The sequence below is a fragment of the Aythya marila genome (genome assembly GCF_965140915.1).
Source record: "Aythya marila genome assembly, chromosome: 12".
In the NCBI taxonomy this organism is placed as follows: domain Eukaryota; kingdom Metazoa; phylum Chordata; class Aves; order Anseriformes; family Anatidae; genus Aythya; species Aythya marila.
The window spans coordinates 15,317,101-15,332,942 of NC_139053.1; the positions used below are offsets into that span (position 1 = coordinate 15,317,101).

Sequence of the window (15,842 nt, forward strand, 5' to 3'; positions counted from 1 at the left end):
AAATACATTCCAGCCTAAATCCCTGCCAGCATCTGTTAGTGTTTGAAGGATTAATGCACTGCACAGTGCATGTCTGCACTTTCAGGCAACAACATAGCTTATGATTATGGATCATGAGAGAACAGGGGAAAAGGGTTCATTTTGTATTTACTTAAACATTGTTGCCCTTTTGACCATCATGCTTTTCTCGTCTTGCCTGGCATCTGTAGGAAGGATGCTAACATTTTCTGTATGTGCAAAGTATTGATGTGAAATCCTGCTGTGAGTTTTATATGTCAGCTTATGCGTAGCAGTATATATAAGATAATGTATCTTTAATGTTGTGGATGATTAACAACAATAATACAGTATTGCAACAGTGGTGTTACTGCTGCAATCTGTTTAGAAATACTCGTTCTTTCTCCAACTTCTGTCATTTCCAAAAAATCCATTGCCACCTCTATTGCATATTTCTCAGCAACCCATTGGTTTATTTAATCTTAAGACTTCATATTGAGCAAGTTTTTAGAAGTGTGTACTTTGTAAATTATCTCAATGCTGTTTGCCTTGTTGCTGCTTTGACAATGTGTTCTGCTATCACTTCAAATCTTTCAGAATGAAAAGAATTGAAAGCATTTGAATAGGAGGCTCTCCACAGTCCAGATCCTGTTACATGTTCCCAGGCTCCCTCTATTATTCTGTAAACAAGAAGATATGTTTATTAGAATAGTAAACCATACACATGTAATATATTGCCAAGATTATTTGAGATTCCCCAAGATAAATTCAAATGAGCTTTACAGGAATGAGGTTTGGAGATGGAACGAAACAATCTACATCCAGAGAAAGAAAAAAAAAAAATCAGCTAAAAGTAGGCTTCCAAGGAAATACCAGCAATTCATGTACATTAAGAGCTAGACAAATTCCTACTGCCAAAACCTATGGTAGATATTTTTTTAAATGCATGTAATTTCTTGTTATTGAAGCAGATGTGTACTGCGTGCAATGAAACCATGTGTATCCAAGAAAAATCAGGGACATTTGGAGCCTGTAAATCGAAGTATTCCGAAATTATAGTCTAGTAATTTCTGAGTATCTTTTTTTCTTCTGTATGGCTAAGGAATAAATAATTTTAAAAACGTTCCTTGGAAACTGACTTTCCTTACTCTCTTTAAGTATGACTTAGGATTGTTGTGGTGTAGTTTATTTCTCTGAAGATACTAATTTCAAAAGGAAATGCAGATGTTTTCCTTTTTTTTTTTTTCTTTATATTTGTCTTCAGAAGATATAAAAGGCCAAATTTGCAGAGATATTGATCTAAGAGTTAGCTAATGTACAGATTGTGAAATAACATAATATTGCTCATAGTACTGGTATTTATTGCTGAAGAAAAGAAAATATATTAACACCTGATAAAAATTGAGTGGCCACAAAGAAATAGATAAGTGTATTTTGTATTTCCTTTTATAAGTAGACATTTACATAGAAATAGATACACAGTTCAGAAATATTGGAGATTTAAAATGACTGATTGCATAACTAAGAAAGCACTTCCATGTCCAACTCAAATATACAAACTGTACCTAGAGACTTCACATAGTAGTATTTATAACATAGGTTTTACATTATAAGTAAATTAAGTATTTGGCAGAAGGAAAAATATTACTGTGAATAGTGCTTTGTTTAAATGGGAAGGCCAAGTGCTGGGTTGGTGTAAGGCATTCTCAAAAACTGAAACTCCTTATCAGGTCTTCTTTATTATTCTTTCATGTCTCTTGTCTTCAGAATTTAAATTTGCTCATTTGTTTTCTTAGTTTTTATTTTTTTCCCAGTTGAAGATCCAGACTTCTTTGTTGCTTTTATAATCACATTGAGCTTAATATTTAAATCTCCAATTCAGAAGTTTGTTTTAGACCATCATTTGTAGGGAGCTACAGTTTCAGCTTTAAGGCATGCATTTGTAATACAATCACACTTCAGCTTGGTGGCTTCAGATTTTTCTGAAGAGGCCTCCTACTGCTTTAAGTTGCAGAAGATGGTAAAAACAAAAATATTTCTCTGCCAAACATCCATATATGTACTGCAGAAGGGGTGGAGAAAAGGAAAATAATCATAATGAGCTATTCTTTGTGGTAAAATGTAGGTCCGAGGATGATCAGTAATCCGAACAATGTGTAGACTGATTTTGACCCATTTGGTCTCCAGAGACATGCTATTCATTGAGTTGGATGAAGGCAACTACTGCTGGAATTGCATTTTTGTGGAGGACATGAAGATCTTGTTACTTAAACAGGAACAACCAGGCTTTATAAGATCATTATTTTGAGAAAGTTAATTTGCAGCATGAAAACGTATTCAACAGGACTGAGCAAGATGAGTATTAGAATAATTTGAACCAGTAAATTATAACTAAAATATAGGTAAAACAAACATGTTGGGAAATAGTGAAACCAAGCATTACGTTTTCTTTCCAAAGAAAGAAACAAAATCCTTTTAATCTCTGATTGTAATGAAGAATCACAATCAATCCCAGTTATTTCTTTGTAGATCACATGTATTGGTAATAAAATAATATTTAGGTAATTTTTTATCATGTGTACCTCTTCTCTTGCATAAAGTTAGTGAAAATTTGAAAGTAATATATAGAAAATTCTGATATATGGGGGTAAAGAAAAACTAGAAAAATTACTGTAAAACTGTTCAACCATGGTCTCTTTTAATGGACTTTAAGGTATCTCAAATGTAGCATAAGAATGTATTATTAAAGCATCTAGTATGTGCATTTGGTTACTTTTGAGGCAGTTAAGATTCACTTGTCCCACTCAGTTCCATGAGAAGTAAATGTATAACATTCAAAGCCCACAACAGTATGAAGCTGGCATTACATAAATACAGTTTTGCATGAAGTACCAAATGTTGAATACATTAGGGACAATAATATTTACAGTCCTAATCCCGAGTGAAAGCCTTTTTCCCTATTATGTACCTCCATAAATAGTGCATGGTACTGGCTATTGACTGTCATAAGCTGTGTGTCAAATTGTCAGACATGCTTCTAAAACGTCTTCTACTTCGTCCTCAGCATGGAAATATGGTTTTATTTGGGCATTGCTTGTCATATGCTGAGTTTTGGATATTTGTTCATTTTACCTATTTTAAGATAAATCCACAGTCTTTTCATCAGTTTTGATACCAAACTCTTTTTTTTTTTTTTCTGAAGATTTTCTGTTTCTCACACTGCATAAAATAATTATTTGCATACCATGTCATCAAGATTCTTTTTTAATCAAAGCAAACTTTTTAATTTTATCCAATTTATTATGTTTTCAGTCCTTCAAAGTCAGATATTTTAGTTGTTGTGCTGTGTATTCAGTTTTGAGTTAAGGGCTTTTAAATGCCAGATATATACATGATACCTTCTGAGAGTAAAATTAGGCAGTAAATTATCTAGTGTCCACTATGTTACATTTTAAGTAGCCCCTCACAAAATGACTTGTACTTACATGAGATACAGGGACTACAGCATATTTATTAAGACTCTTCAACTCTCTATGAAACTGGAGCAGTCAGAAGTAATGGTGTCTGCTGAAAGATTCTTTATCATATGAATTTACTTTTAGTCATCTATTATTTATTTCAGCTATTTTATATGCCATTATAATAAATATTATGACAGAGAAAGCTTTTATGCCTCAACTCATTGTACTGCTCTTCACTTCCTTGCAATCCTTCAGGAAAATGTAGCTGTGCTTTACCTATATTTAACGTAAATCATCACTTACATTTGAATGAAAAATTCACTATGAAAAAGGGCTCCTTCTTCAATACCAAGACACAAATGCACAATCATGTTTACTGCCAAACTACTCTACCATGCAGTGTTCATTTTTAAACAGTTTTTAAGCTGTAAAGTGAATACATTGCATATAGTGAAATTGCTTGCTTTCTGGATGTTTTCACTTTCTTGTTAGTTTCTGCATCAATAAGCATTTTTCTAGCATGAGTGCAAAATATAACCAATTGCACTTAAGCATTTTTAATATTTTTACTTCAATAGGGAGCATCTTGCATACAAACCTAAACAGACTTTTTGCTGGTGTTATTTCTGTTGAGAGCAACAAAACTTATCTGAAAATATTGATAAAATGGTTAGAACCGGGCATAAAACCATCAAATACAAGATAATTTTTTTTTTTTCTTTGCATTTTTCACAATGCAATTCTGTTGTTAGAAGAGAACTTGTTAGGAGCTAGAGAATGATACGCCTTCGGCTCTTTCTTCAAAGACAGGATGTTGGTGCCTAGACATTGTTAGCCTCCAACTGCTCTTTGGGCTTCATGAAATGCAAAAACTCCCCCTCCAAACCGCTCTGTTTCAGTTGGTTCCAGTTGTCATTGTTTTCACCAGGCTCAGCAGACCGCGAAAGCTCTACCCTCTTGTGTGCATTCTCCTTTCTGCCAGTTTGCGAAGTTGGTCCGAGTCGGGTTGAGAAAGTTGTTCTGGCTGTGGCTGGGATGGTTGTCCTGGGGGATCTGCAGCCAGGGTGCCAGCTTGTTTTGCACTGGCTCGTGATAGGCACCATATGGGTATGCTGCTGTGATTTAGAAGTGAGCTCTCTCAATTCTTGTACACCTGTTCTGTTATTTAGTTTCACCTTCAATAATGTAATTGAAAATAAAGTAGTAGAGGGAGCATTAATATCTTTAATCAACTTAATACAAAAAATCTGGAGTATTCTGCCTTTGTGTGTTGAATATCATGAAGTCAGTTTTAAGCTTGATCGTCTTTTGTATTTGGGAAAGTGACAAGTCCCATTTAAGATTTCTTAACATAAAATGAGGCATAATTCAGTACCAAAAGTATATGAAGTGAAATGGTGAGAGACATCAACATAATAAAATTATGACATGTTAGATCAGGATTTGCAGTATACTATTAGCAATTGGTTCTGACTGGGTTACAGTTATCATGCCTTTGAGAAAAAAAATAAATAATAAAAGTTGTGTGTTTTCTTTTTTTTTTTTTTTTAATTTCTTTTTTTTTTTTTTTAAATACCACAATATGTGCATATGTGCTTCTGACACATAGAGGGAACACATTGTAACAAAGGTAATACTGAGCTACTTTTAAAAACAAACAAAATATTCATATTTGTCACTGATTAGAATTATTCTTACATTATTAAAAATGTAGCTTGCAAGTATGTTGCTTTTTAAATTTCTTTATTTTTATTTTTTAATTGCAACAGAAGTAAGAGAGAGGAAAAATTTGGAGTGAAAATAGATTGGTGCTAAAGGCTTAGCATTTGACGTTCTCAAGCTACAGAAGGAACTGATGGTCTCTGTGGAGTGAGAAGTGCTTGAATCTCAGTTTGCCAGGAAGCGTTTGAAACAGAAAAGTTGGGGAGCTTGCCAAAGCCCACAGTTCCTTCCCCAGTTACTGTTTCGAGAAAATACTCAGCTTGGCTTTTTGCATGCCTTCATAAACTTGGGTGGCACGTTCTCCTGTGAGTGCTTTGGATGTGGCATACTCCAGGTTCTTCTATTAGGAAAACAGAGCAAGTGTGTGTCTCCTGTGTGGAGCACACCTTGTGCACATATGAAGCTGTTGGTGTCAGCCTTTTTAAAAAAGCAAAAGCAAGAAGAATATTGAAAAAAATATTTTGTCATTTGCTTCTGCTACCTCTTCAATAGAAAAAATTACTAAAACTATCGCTCTTTGTGCCCTCCCTTTTTAATTTTCCTCAGATCATTGTCAGTGGTTTCTTGAATTCCTTAACAAATATTTTCTTTTATCTTTTTCTGCAACTGTGTATGTGTCAAAACTAAAAGGATAAAAAAAGGGGGAGTAGTGTTAAATTGTTTGAAATAAACTATCTTACTGGCTGAAGAAAATGGAGCATGAATTGAAAAGATGGTCTCATTTCATTTTTGGAACTTATACCAAAAAAGACAATAATTATAATTTGCATTTACTATCTAACAGTTAACCACTTATCACTTTCAGCAATTTTTGATTTTGAAATTTTTGATCATTATATCTTCAATACATTTATCCACAAATCTAGGGCAATTTTAGTCTTTTTAATTTCTATTTCTGAAAGTGTTTTGGAGTAATCATACTCTTTTATTTTTATTTATTTATTTTTTTGAACTTGAATTGCTAAGACTTCTTTTGCATTCTTGGAATCGGTAGCAGAAGCCTAAAATCTGACACCAAGAGCAAAAGCATTACCTAAGCAATACCATGCGGACTTGAATCTGTGTCCCCAAGAAGACAGTAACCAACAGCTTGTGGTATAGTCTGCTGAACTACTTGACAATTATTTTTATTTTTTTGATCCCCCTTATGCCCCTGTATTTATAGCATTCTTGTCCTTTTCCCCTCGGGAGAAGCAGGAAAATGTTTCATCTGAGGAAAGCAGAAACCCAGCTATGCACACTACTTCTCTATGAAGTAAGCAGCTTTGATCTGAAGAGTTGTTATGCAGCTCTATTGCGTAACTCAAGGCAGCATCGACTTTCTCAAGTCTCTGACCTTCAAACAGAAGAAAACATTTACCCAGTGGGGCAAAACGAATCCCAGGACTTGAATGATGTGTGTCTTGTGAGGGTGAAAAGAATCTTCATAAGGATGTTGTGTTTAACATTTTCAGATGCCATCAATTGATACTTCCTGATGGGAACTGAAGCTGTCAAAATTTTGGCTGTATTAAGTCTGGCTGGACTGGGACAAAAGGAATTTGACTGACATTCTATTTAAACCCAACCTGCAAGGTAACTGTAGCAGGCAGAATGGGTGCTAGTGAAATAAATAACAAAAAAATGCAGTGAGAAAAGCACCAGATGCAATGAAACAGAGATTGGGTGAATTGCTTAAACTTGGAGATAATGGGAGTGCTATTCTTGGCTACCTCTTGTGCTGATACACATACCTCTTTTCTGTTCCTCCAAAAATGCCCATTGTATTACTTCTTAATCACAGTAGATCTCATTGCACCATGCTGCTAAATCTACTATTGCCACTCAAGTGCTGCCTTTGGCTACATAGCACCACAGTATCTGCTCATCTTTTTCTTCTTTCTTCTAGCAGTGCTAATAACCAGTCTAAATGACGATGTATAGTTATATGTAGCCATATATACATGTATGTATATACGTATGCACAGTTATAGGTAGCAAGTTGGAATAGCAGGAAACATCCCTCTAATTTCTTTTCTCCTGAGTGAGAAGCAGATTGGACTGAAGGTTGTCTAGGTTTGGGGGGGATTTACAGGGCTCTTGCCGGCTTCCTGTAGGTGCCAGAGTTTGTGAGATGCAGAGCAGCACTGATCCTAAAAGTGAAGGCAAGCACAAATGCACATGTACATCATTGCATTTTGCAATGGATGTCTTAAAGTAGTGTTTGTGGAAGAACGAAAGGCTGCTGGGCATTGCAGTGCGGAGACATGATGCATTCACATAACCGAATCAAGTGAAAGCAATTTCAAAATTGTGACTTGGAAGAGCAGAGGTCCACTTGATCCTGGCTGATTGGCGGTTGCAATGGAAATAGACTTTTGGTTCATTTTTTTTTCTCAGGTTTGGAGTGTAAGCATTTCAAAAGGTACGTGGGCAGGGATCTTGAAGTAGAAAATATGAAAAAGTGCTGTTTGGCTGGTGCCTGAGATGAGCATCTTGAGGTTAACCTGTCATTTTGTGGCATTTGCGCCTATTGTGGCATTGCGCCATCTTCTAGATGAAAAGTTGGCTTTAAGATCATAAACAATATCTTTAGAAAATCTTCTACCTTGGTAAACTCTTACTGTATGAAAAACTATGTAGGCTTACAGGTTGATTTCTGCACTTATTTTATGGTGTCTTTTTTATTACCTGCTGTGAACAACAGATTGTTTTGGGTTAATATGTACGAGTTTGAATTTAACTGGTTTTTATTGAATATTTACTGAATATTTTTCTGTTGGCATAATATTTTAAAAATGCTTGCATTAAGAATAATGCTTACTGTACATTTTATTTCATAACTTACATAGGAGTTTCACCAGCTAAATGGAAGGAAAATGATACCATATTAACCTCAAAACTACCTTGTGTCAATTTATTGTATTATTTAAAGCTATGCACTATGTGGTGTATATTTTTAGCAGAACCACAACAATAAAATGCTATTTTTGGCACTGAATATTGTGCTCATCAATTCTTTTTGATGATTTGTATTCACTTTGGCGTTGAACAAGAGAATCAGACGTTTCATAACATGTATATATGATACTGTGAACTAAACAAGCTGTTATTTATCTTTTATTTATTTTATTTTTTCTTCTTTCAGCATAAAGCCAAGGTAGAAGCAATGACCTTAGACCTTGCTTCTCTTCACAGTGTGCAGCAGTTTGCTGAAGCATTCAAATCCAAGAATGTGTAAGTACTCAGAAGATTATATTTAATAATTTCTTGTATTTTCAATGTATTTATGAGCTGAGCAAAATTGGCAGCATTCGCCATAGCTGGTCTGATCAGAAACTACAGTAGATGAATGAGACTATTTGTTTTCATCTTAAAAAAATTATAGTAATTACACTTCTCTGACTATTCAATGTGTAGCCCCAGCTTAAGCTTAAACGGGGGCTCAATAACCTATGGTTATTGAGTAGGGCCAAAGATGAACTGTAAAAAAACAGCTTAGGTCACTTTTATCAGTTTTGCTGTAGTTTGCAAGGGTTCAGAGACTTGTCTTGCTTTCTTGTCTAGCCTTCTATCTCTCTTTTTTTATAAACTATAAAAAACCATAGCCCTTTCAGCCAAAACTTAGCAATAGGCCAATTTATATTGCAATAACCAAGTTAACTTCCAAATGGTTGGTTTAATTTAGCTTGACAAAACAACCATTGAAGAAATGGTTTGAAATTTCTAAGTATCAGCTCTTGACAATGAATTCTACATGTGGTGCTTTTATCCAGTTTGTCCAAATGATTGTTGTGACTGTTCAAACTTAGCTTTTTTTCTGCAAATATTTTTGTAACACATACACATTACTGTACCTGTGAAGAGCATATGGTCTCTTGGAAAGCTTTGAAAATATATTGTCTTTGGGGAAAAAAATCATATATATATGATTTTTTTTTTTCACTCTTTAAATACTGCCAAAGCTAAATCTCACTTGGATAGACAGATGACATTTTAGTACTTACCTGTCTTTCAGATTCAAAGAATTGTCAAAACTGAATTCTAACACAAGATTCTTTATTGCCAAAATCCTTTGTAACAAAGTTTTCTTACCATACAGCATCTTCATATATTCAAATTTTCTTGAAGTAGAAAGAGAAATTCTTTCAGTATTATGCTTTGATACCAACTCAGTTTCATAACGTAAGAACAGTAATTGTTCTAATTTAGAACAGAAAGATTAGAAAGAAAATTAATTTAATTCCTTCATGCTTTTAATATGCTACATTTATTTAAAAACAGGATATGGTACAGTGAAAACTACCCTTTTTTCAAATGTAGCTCTTGATTTGTGTGTTGCCAATCATATCAAATGGTCATCCTATGTAGTCCATTTGGTATGCATGTTATAAATCCTTAGAAGTGAACTTCTGTTTTACTTCTGTTAGCATATATTGTTTTACCACTGTTTAGCTGTATTGCCAGTGATGGACAGATTTTACTGATGTTTCACTCTCATTTTATTTTGAAAAAATTTAGTAATAGAAAACAGTCTCTGTCTGGCCTTTAGACATTTCTGTCTTGCATCTGTGCTTAGAAGTGTGTGTCTGGCAGAACTACTCTAAGCATTATAGGAAAATCTAAGGTCTGCATCTAGGGTCTGTGAAACTTGTGGGGTTTTGACAAAAATGAATTTCCAGCTATATTTTGTTTAAACTCTGAGTCTGGATGGAAACCAGACCCCACACACTGCCTGTGGCTGTAGGTCTTTTATCTGATGCAGATACAGAAGAGTTACCTTACAATCATCTGCACTGGCAGGAGAATGGACTGGAAGACCTACTAGGTTTTTCTGGCTCTGATTTTTTGTGATTTAACTATGTCTGGATATGGTCAGAAAAGCAATTACATAGCAATAGCATCTTATTACTGCAATGCCAGTCCTATGTGTTTTCCAGCCCTAATGTGCACTAACTACTTTTGTCTCTGTTTGTTTGTTTTGCGGTCGTGTCCAGAGGCTTTTGTCAGATCAGTGATTCCTTTGCATCAGTAGCTTTTTGAACAATTGAAAGAAATCTTACAGGCTTCAATGACAGGCTGAATCTTGTTTTTTTGTGCTTTGGCAAGTCCATAAGCTGGTAGCTTAACTTTCATAAGACTTTGGTACCTCTGCTTTCATGTACCTGTATGAGAGGACACACTGTCTTATGTTTACAGTTCATACATAGTAGCCATAATTCTTATTAATGAACGCATGAGATAGGGATGAGTATAAAGATTTCTTACATCTCTTACAAATTCTTTAACAATAAAGCAGGAAAAAAGCAAATAATATATATATATATATATATATATATATATATATTTGTGAACAAAGCTATCACTTGAGTTCTGAGTTTTATAGATCTCGGTTTCTTGTGCAAAACTACAGTAATTTGTTAAGTGTGAAGGAGAAATTGTATATGAACACACATGCTTTTCAATAAACACGTGCACTTTTATTTCTCCAAATACACGGTGAAGAGGCCTTTACTATTCAGTGGTGAACATCTTAAACCTCTGGGAGCAGCCAGTTTTCTTGTCTGCTTAATTTCTCTATTCTAGCATTGCTTTCTAAGACACTTTATTATTCTACAGAAACTGTTGGTGTTGGTGCCGCCTGACCCAATAGATGAAACTTTATAAAACAGAGAGTAGATTTGCTTGTCTTTTGAGATTCTGCTCATCTGAAACACTTGTGGCCTGGATACTACATCTTGTCAGCACATAAATGGATATTCTCATAACTGTGTCACAACTTGGGAGCAGGTTCTTCCCTAGCTGATAGCTATTGGAAGACAGTCTTAAAGGACTGTGTTTCACTGATCTTCTCCTGAATGAGAAAGCTAAAATGGAACTACTTCAGAAGTATTCCTAAATTTCATCCACTTGAAGGATGAAAACCTATTGTAGCTGGGGAAGGGTTTCATGGTGGAAGAGGAAAAAATTGCTAAATCATGAAAAAAACACATTCTTCAGAGAATCTTTTGAGAATCTGAGAGATTCTGGAAACTACCTGAAGAATGAAGAAATTTCAGCCTTTGTTCAGCAGGATTTTAACAGGGGCTGGTTGTGTAGAGAAAACAAATGATGCAACAGAGGGAGCTCTAAGAAAAACGTAAATAATAAACAGGAGGAAAGAGTTACTCTGGAAGCAAACATTAAATACAAATTGGAGTAGAACTCAAGAGCTAAGAAGACATTCTTATTTAAAAGTAAAAATCAGATGATTCATCTTCAAGTTTTTATGCCTTGTAGATATTTGATAGGAACCTTTTATTCCTTTTTGGATTTGTTAGGTGTTGCAGCCTTGTCCATGGATAAAAATCGGTCTCAGAGTATATAAACACTGGTAAATTATGCTATATTCCTATAAATATACTCTAGAAAATCCTTTATCCACACAGAAAAAAATAGTAGTTGTTTTATTTCTGTTATCTACACTCTTGAGTTGATACAGCTGTTACTTTTTGAGACTTTTTTTTTTACATAGGCTCAAATGAAGTTTTGGGATAGAAGGCTTTTTACAGATGACCCTAGATCCTATAGTTTCATGACCACAGCAGAATATAAGTTTACCTTAACAAGAGAATGATGCTCTCCAGTTTTTCTTTCTCTCTTAGTTAAAAAGATGCTGTGGGCAGAATAAGGTAAGTATTCAATTGCAGTTGAACCTCCCAAAGTCTTCTGACAGAATAAAACAATATTGCTGATCTACCTCTTAGTTCATTACAGGACTGGAGCACAACTTGAACATGATGTGACTAATATATGAAATGTTAGTCTTACCTGATAAAAGATAGGGCCAAAGAGTTCACAGAACAAATTCTATATTGAAAGCCAATTCATTATGGTATGGTAGTACTGACTAATTTTAGGCTCTCTTGTAGTTTTGAAATGCAATGCTGTAATTTCTGTGATTTTTACTGTGATTTCTGGCATTCTTCTAGTATCCCTGGCTTGTTGTCTGGAGAAACATTCCCCAGTGGGAATTTCTGCGAGCAGTGGATGACTTTCACCTTCCTTGTGAACATGGTGCTAGGGTTTGGGTGAGAGCAGGAAAAAGGCCTCAGTGCACCTAATGGCTAACTGTTCAAGTTATTTCTTCTAGCTTTATCTAGTCTTTCCCTTCTGCTATTTTCCAGCTCAGGCAGTTGATTGAATGTCTCTGTTACGGAAAATCAAATGATCTGTTTATAATAACATTCTGGGCTAAGATGGATTTGGCATTAGCTGCTTTTTGTGCAGTTGGATGAGGCAGACAATCAAATCTTTCATATTAGGCTTTTGGAACTAGAAAACACTGCGTTGACTCTCCTCTTCATTGAGTGGGCACAATGTGAGGAATTATGGTTGGTATTAATCCCACTTTATAGACAAAATTACTGCCCTCCTGTGCTTTTATGCAATGTAGCATTTAAACCTAGCCAGCATCTTTGGTAGTTCACAGTCCGTAGGGTTTGGTATTGGTGCAGGAGCATGGATTTGTGGATGTGATGCTGTGGTATCTATTTCCTAGTCATCATGTATTTGACTAAAACCTCCGTGCTTTAATTGGGAAGGAGGGCTAATGTTTCAGTTCCAAAATTTCCAAAATATGTATTGACCTATTGCTGCCAATATTTCCAATTGTGAAGCATAGTGCTTGCCTGATCCTCAGCATAAGAACACTGACATGAGCAGAACAGTTAGTAGGTAGAACTGAGCAGTAAAGCTACACATGAAATTTTATGTGCCTCTTTAGTTTTGAGTGGTGCATAGTGCCACTTGGTTTGAATTAAAGTAATCTTCAGCCAAACCAATTTAATGTTCTCAGTGTTTGAAGGGGAAAAAAAAAAAAGAGAGAGAAATTATCCTGAAAAAACTTGAATTACTCTAAAGACATAAAATAGTGTTTGCCAAAAGCTACCACTGAGAATTTTCTGAATTGGTAGTAACAATTCACAATTATGCAGGACTTCCGTATGTAGATTTTCACTGCATTTTTTTTTTTTTTTTTTGGTAAGAATTGGCGTATGCTAACAGTTTATTCACTTATGCTGTGTGTAGAAATACAGAAAAGACAGCAGTTATGAATTATGAGTCTCTGTTTGGAACCTTAGTCTCTTATTATTTCCCTAACCAGACCCAAAATGGTGAGGGCCAGATTTTCAGCTGGACTCCTTTACTGAGGCCTCAAACTCCATGAGTACATTCATTTTTCATGCTGCAAGCAGAAGTGTTGTGAAATCTTGTGAGTGCAATTAAGATTTCAGAGCCTGCTAAAAATGCACTCTAGAATACTCTTTTTCTGGATTTTCCTAGATTGTAACTGACGTATTGCATGCTTGTTTTTACTGTATTTTAATTCTAATTTATTCACAAATAAATCATAGATGTGTGATAAATTCTATTTTTATATATTCCATATGAGATCTGTTCAGCAAGTTCTTGCATAGATAACAAAGGATCTGGAAAAACTAAATATATGATTTAAATGAATTATTAGTGATATTATTATGCCATAATGTCATTAACAGTTCTGTAGTAGAAGTATCTTTGTTAGATACTTCTGATGTTAACTGATGTTAGAGACAATCATTGCCACTATATAAAGTTGTTCAAAGTGTGCATATATTTTCTAACCATCACAAATCTTTGAAATCTATAGAAATATATTTTGTGAATTAAAGCTAGAAACGGTTGATCTATTAAATTTGTCTTTTGAACTTCCGTAAATATATAGCTGTCATTCTGACAGTGCTACTTAGACACAAGCTTCTGGTTGACATTGTACGTTTTGAGATACTCAAAAATATTCATGTTGAATTAAGTATGGAAACATGCATAGTTCAGAAGTTACTGTTGCAGATAGAACGTATCTTAAATTTAAATAAGATCAAAGTTTGACTGCATTTGAAGCATTCATAATAATATTAGGGTGAAACTTGTTTTTTCTTCCCGCACCCTCCTCCCCATGTGGTGGTACTGTGCCTTATTAAAGTCTAGGGATTGGCTTTCTGCATAAATACCTTTTTTCTTTCTTTCATTTTTTGTTTTTCTTTCATTCTGTTTTTATGTTCTCATATACAATTACCCCATTGTGGTAGCATGTGTCAAGTCAAGTGGATCCAGAGACTGTTTCCAGTATTTTTTTAATTAAAAATCTCTCAAGTTTAACCCATCCCCCCTTTTACTGGAGGCAAGAGATCATGACGTTTTCACCAGATCACCTTAAATTTCTTCTCTGAATGCAAGAAATATCACCTTCCTCAGAACATTTTTGTTAAAGTAAAAATCTGTATTAAAATAAAAATAGAATTGACAGTTCTCTATAAGATCACCTATAATTACATCTGCAAAAATATTCAATGCTTTTGCACATTAACAAGAAGAATGTTAGGTGTTTTTTGCACAGTTTTATGACTACAACTGGTTTGTCTAAAATTTGTGAAATTACCACTTGTCTTTGGAGCATTATCCAAGTTTCTTCCTTAAGTTACAGATGCCAAATGCAAAAGAAAGAGAATCTAAAGACAGGGGACTGTTTCTGTTTCACTCAGTACCTGAATGCTTGCATTGGCTGTTTTGGTTGGCTCAGAAGACATCTAGCTCTTCAGCTTTGGAAACAAAATGGAGAGTGATAAATGTGACCAACTGCTTTTGGACTATTTTTCTTTACTCCTCTTTAATGTGGTGGCAGGAAAATATTTGATAAAATCTCAGCCCCCAGATTTCAGCATAGTCTGTAATACTGATGGGAGTGCCACCCCCCAGTTGGCATCAGGGAGGATGGTTTGGCTATTGTTCATCTGTAGAGTCAGAGCAGACAGAGACCCTTGCTTAATTGCTGTGAATGCAACCATGGCATGGAACTGGACTATAATTATGAAATAATTTTGGACTAAGAAAGACGACCAACTCTGTCTCCCATTCGTTATTTATTCTGGTAAACTGTGGGTGTGAAGATTAACAAATGGAGGAGTTTTCAGGTATGCTCAAACTCTCGAGTTACAGTGGAGGAATAAGGGAATGAATTTTCAGAGTCCAGGATTATTTATTTAAATAGGAGACAGGAACGAAATCTCTGCTCACAGGAAACAGCCCAGACCAAACTGTTAGTCATTCCTTCTTGCATATGCTGTGATATTGAATTATTTTCTGGGGAAGGAAAGAAAAAAAAAAAAGGGGGGTTTCAGCAGAAGGGATTGAAGAGTTCTCTCTTTGCCCACCACCAGCAGAGTCTACAGTCTGGTGGTTAGAGTGCTCCTGAAAGCTAGGAGGTGGTTTGGATATTATCAGATCATTACACACAGCAGCACGTAATTACTATGTAATTACACAATGGGGATGGCATTGGTACCAATGGCAGCAGCATTCTGTAAAAAGTTGAGCTTGGCTTAATTCTTTAGGACTTTAAAAAGTGGTCTGTGAGGATCCAAAAGGAAAGGAGACACCTTGTAACAGGTTTGAAACATGCGTTCTTGAGAAAATTTACTGTTTGCTTTGTCCTTAAAATTTCTTTTCTGACTTATTGTAGCCAGGCGTATGTTAAGACTGGTAATCCCCAGTGGCTTTCTGCTCAGCACAATGGTGGTTTTGGTTCCCATTCTGAGTTATGTGTTCATGTCACAGTCTAAGACAAGTCCAAGGTGGCTCACAAATGTTTTGGATTCCAATTTT

General features: G+C 35.1%; 1 protein-coding gene across 3 annotated transcripts in view; it reads left to right on the forward strand.

Moving 5' to 3' along the window:
• Window positions 1-15,842, forward strand: part of WWOX (WW domain containing oxidoreductase) — a 507,992-nt gene that overhangs the window by 99,337 nt on the left and 392,813 nt on the right. For all 3 annotated transcript variants that reach the window (XM_082770295.1, XM_082770296.1, XM_082770297.1), the window contains exon 6: window positions 8,308-8,396. In XM_082770295.1, the coding sequence (XP_082626421.1) occupies window positions 8,308-8,396 (89 nt within the window). The remainder of the gene's footprint in view (window positions 1-8,307; window positions 8,397-15,842) is intronic.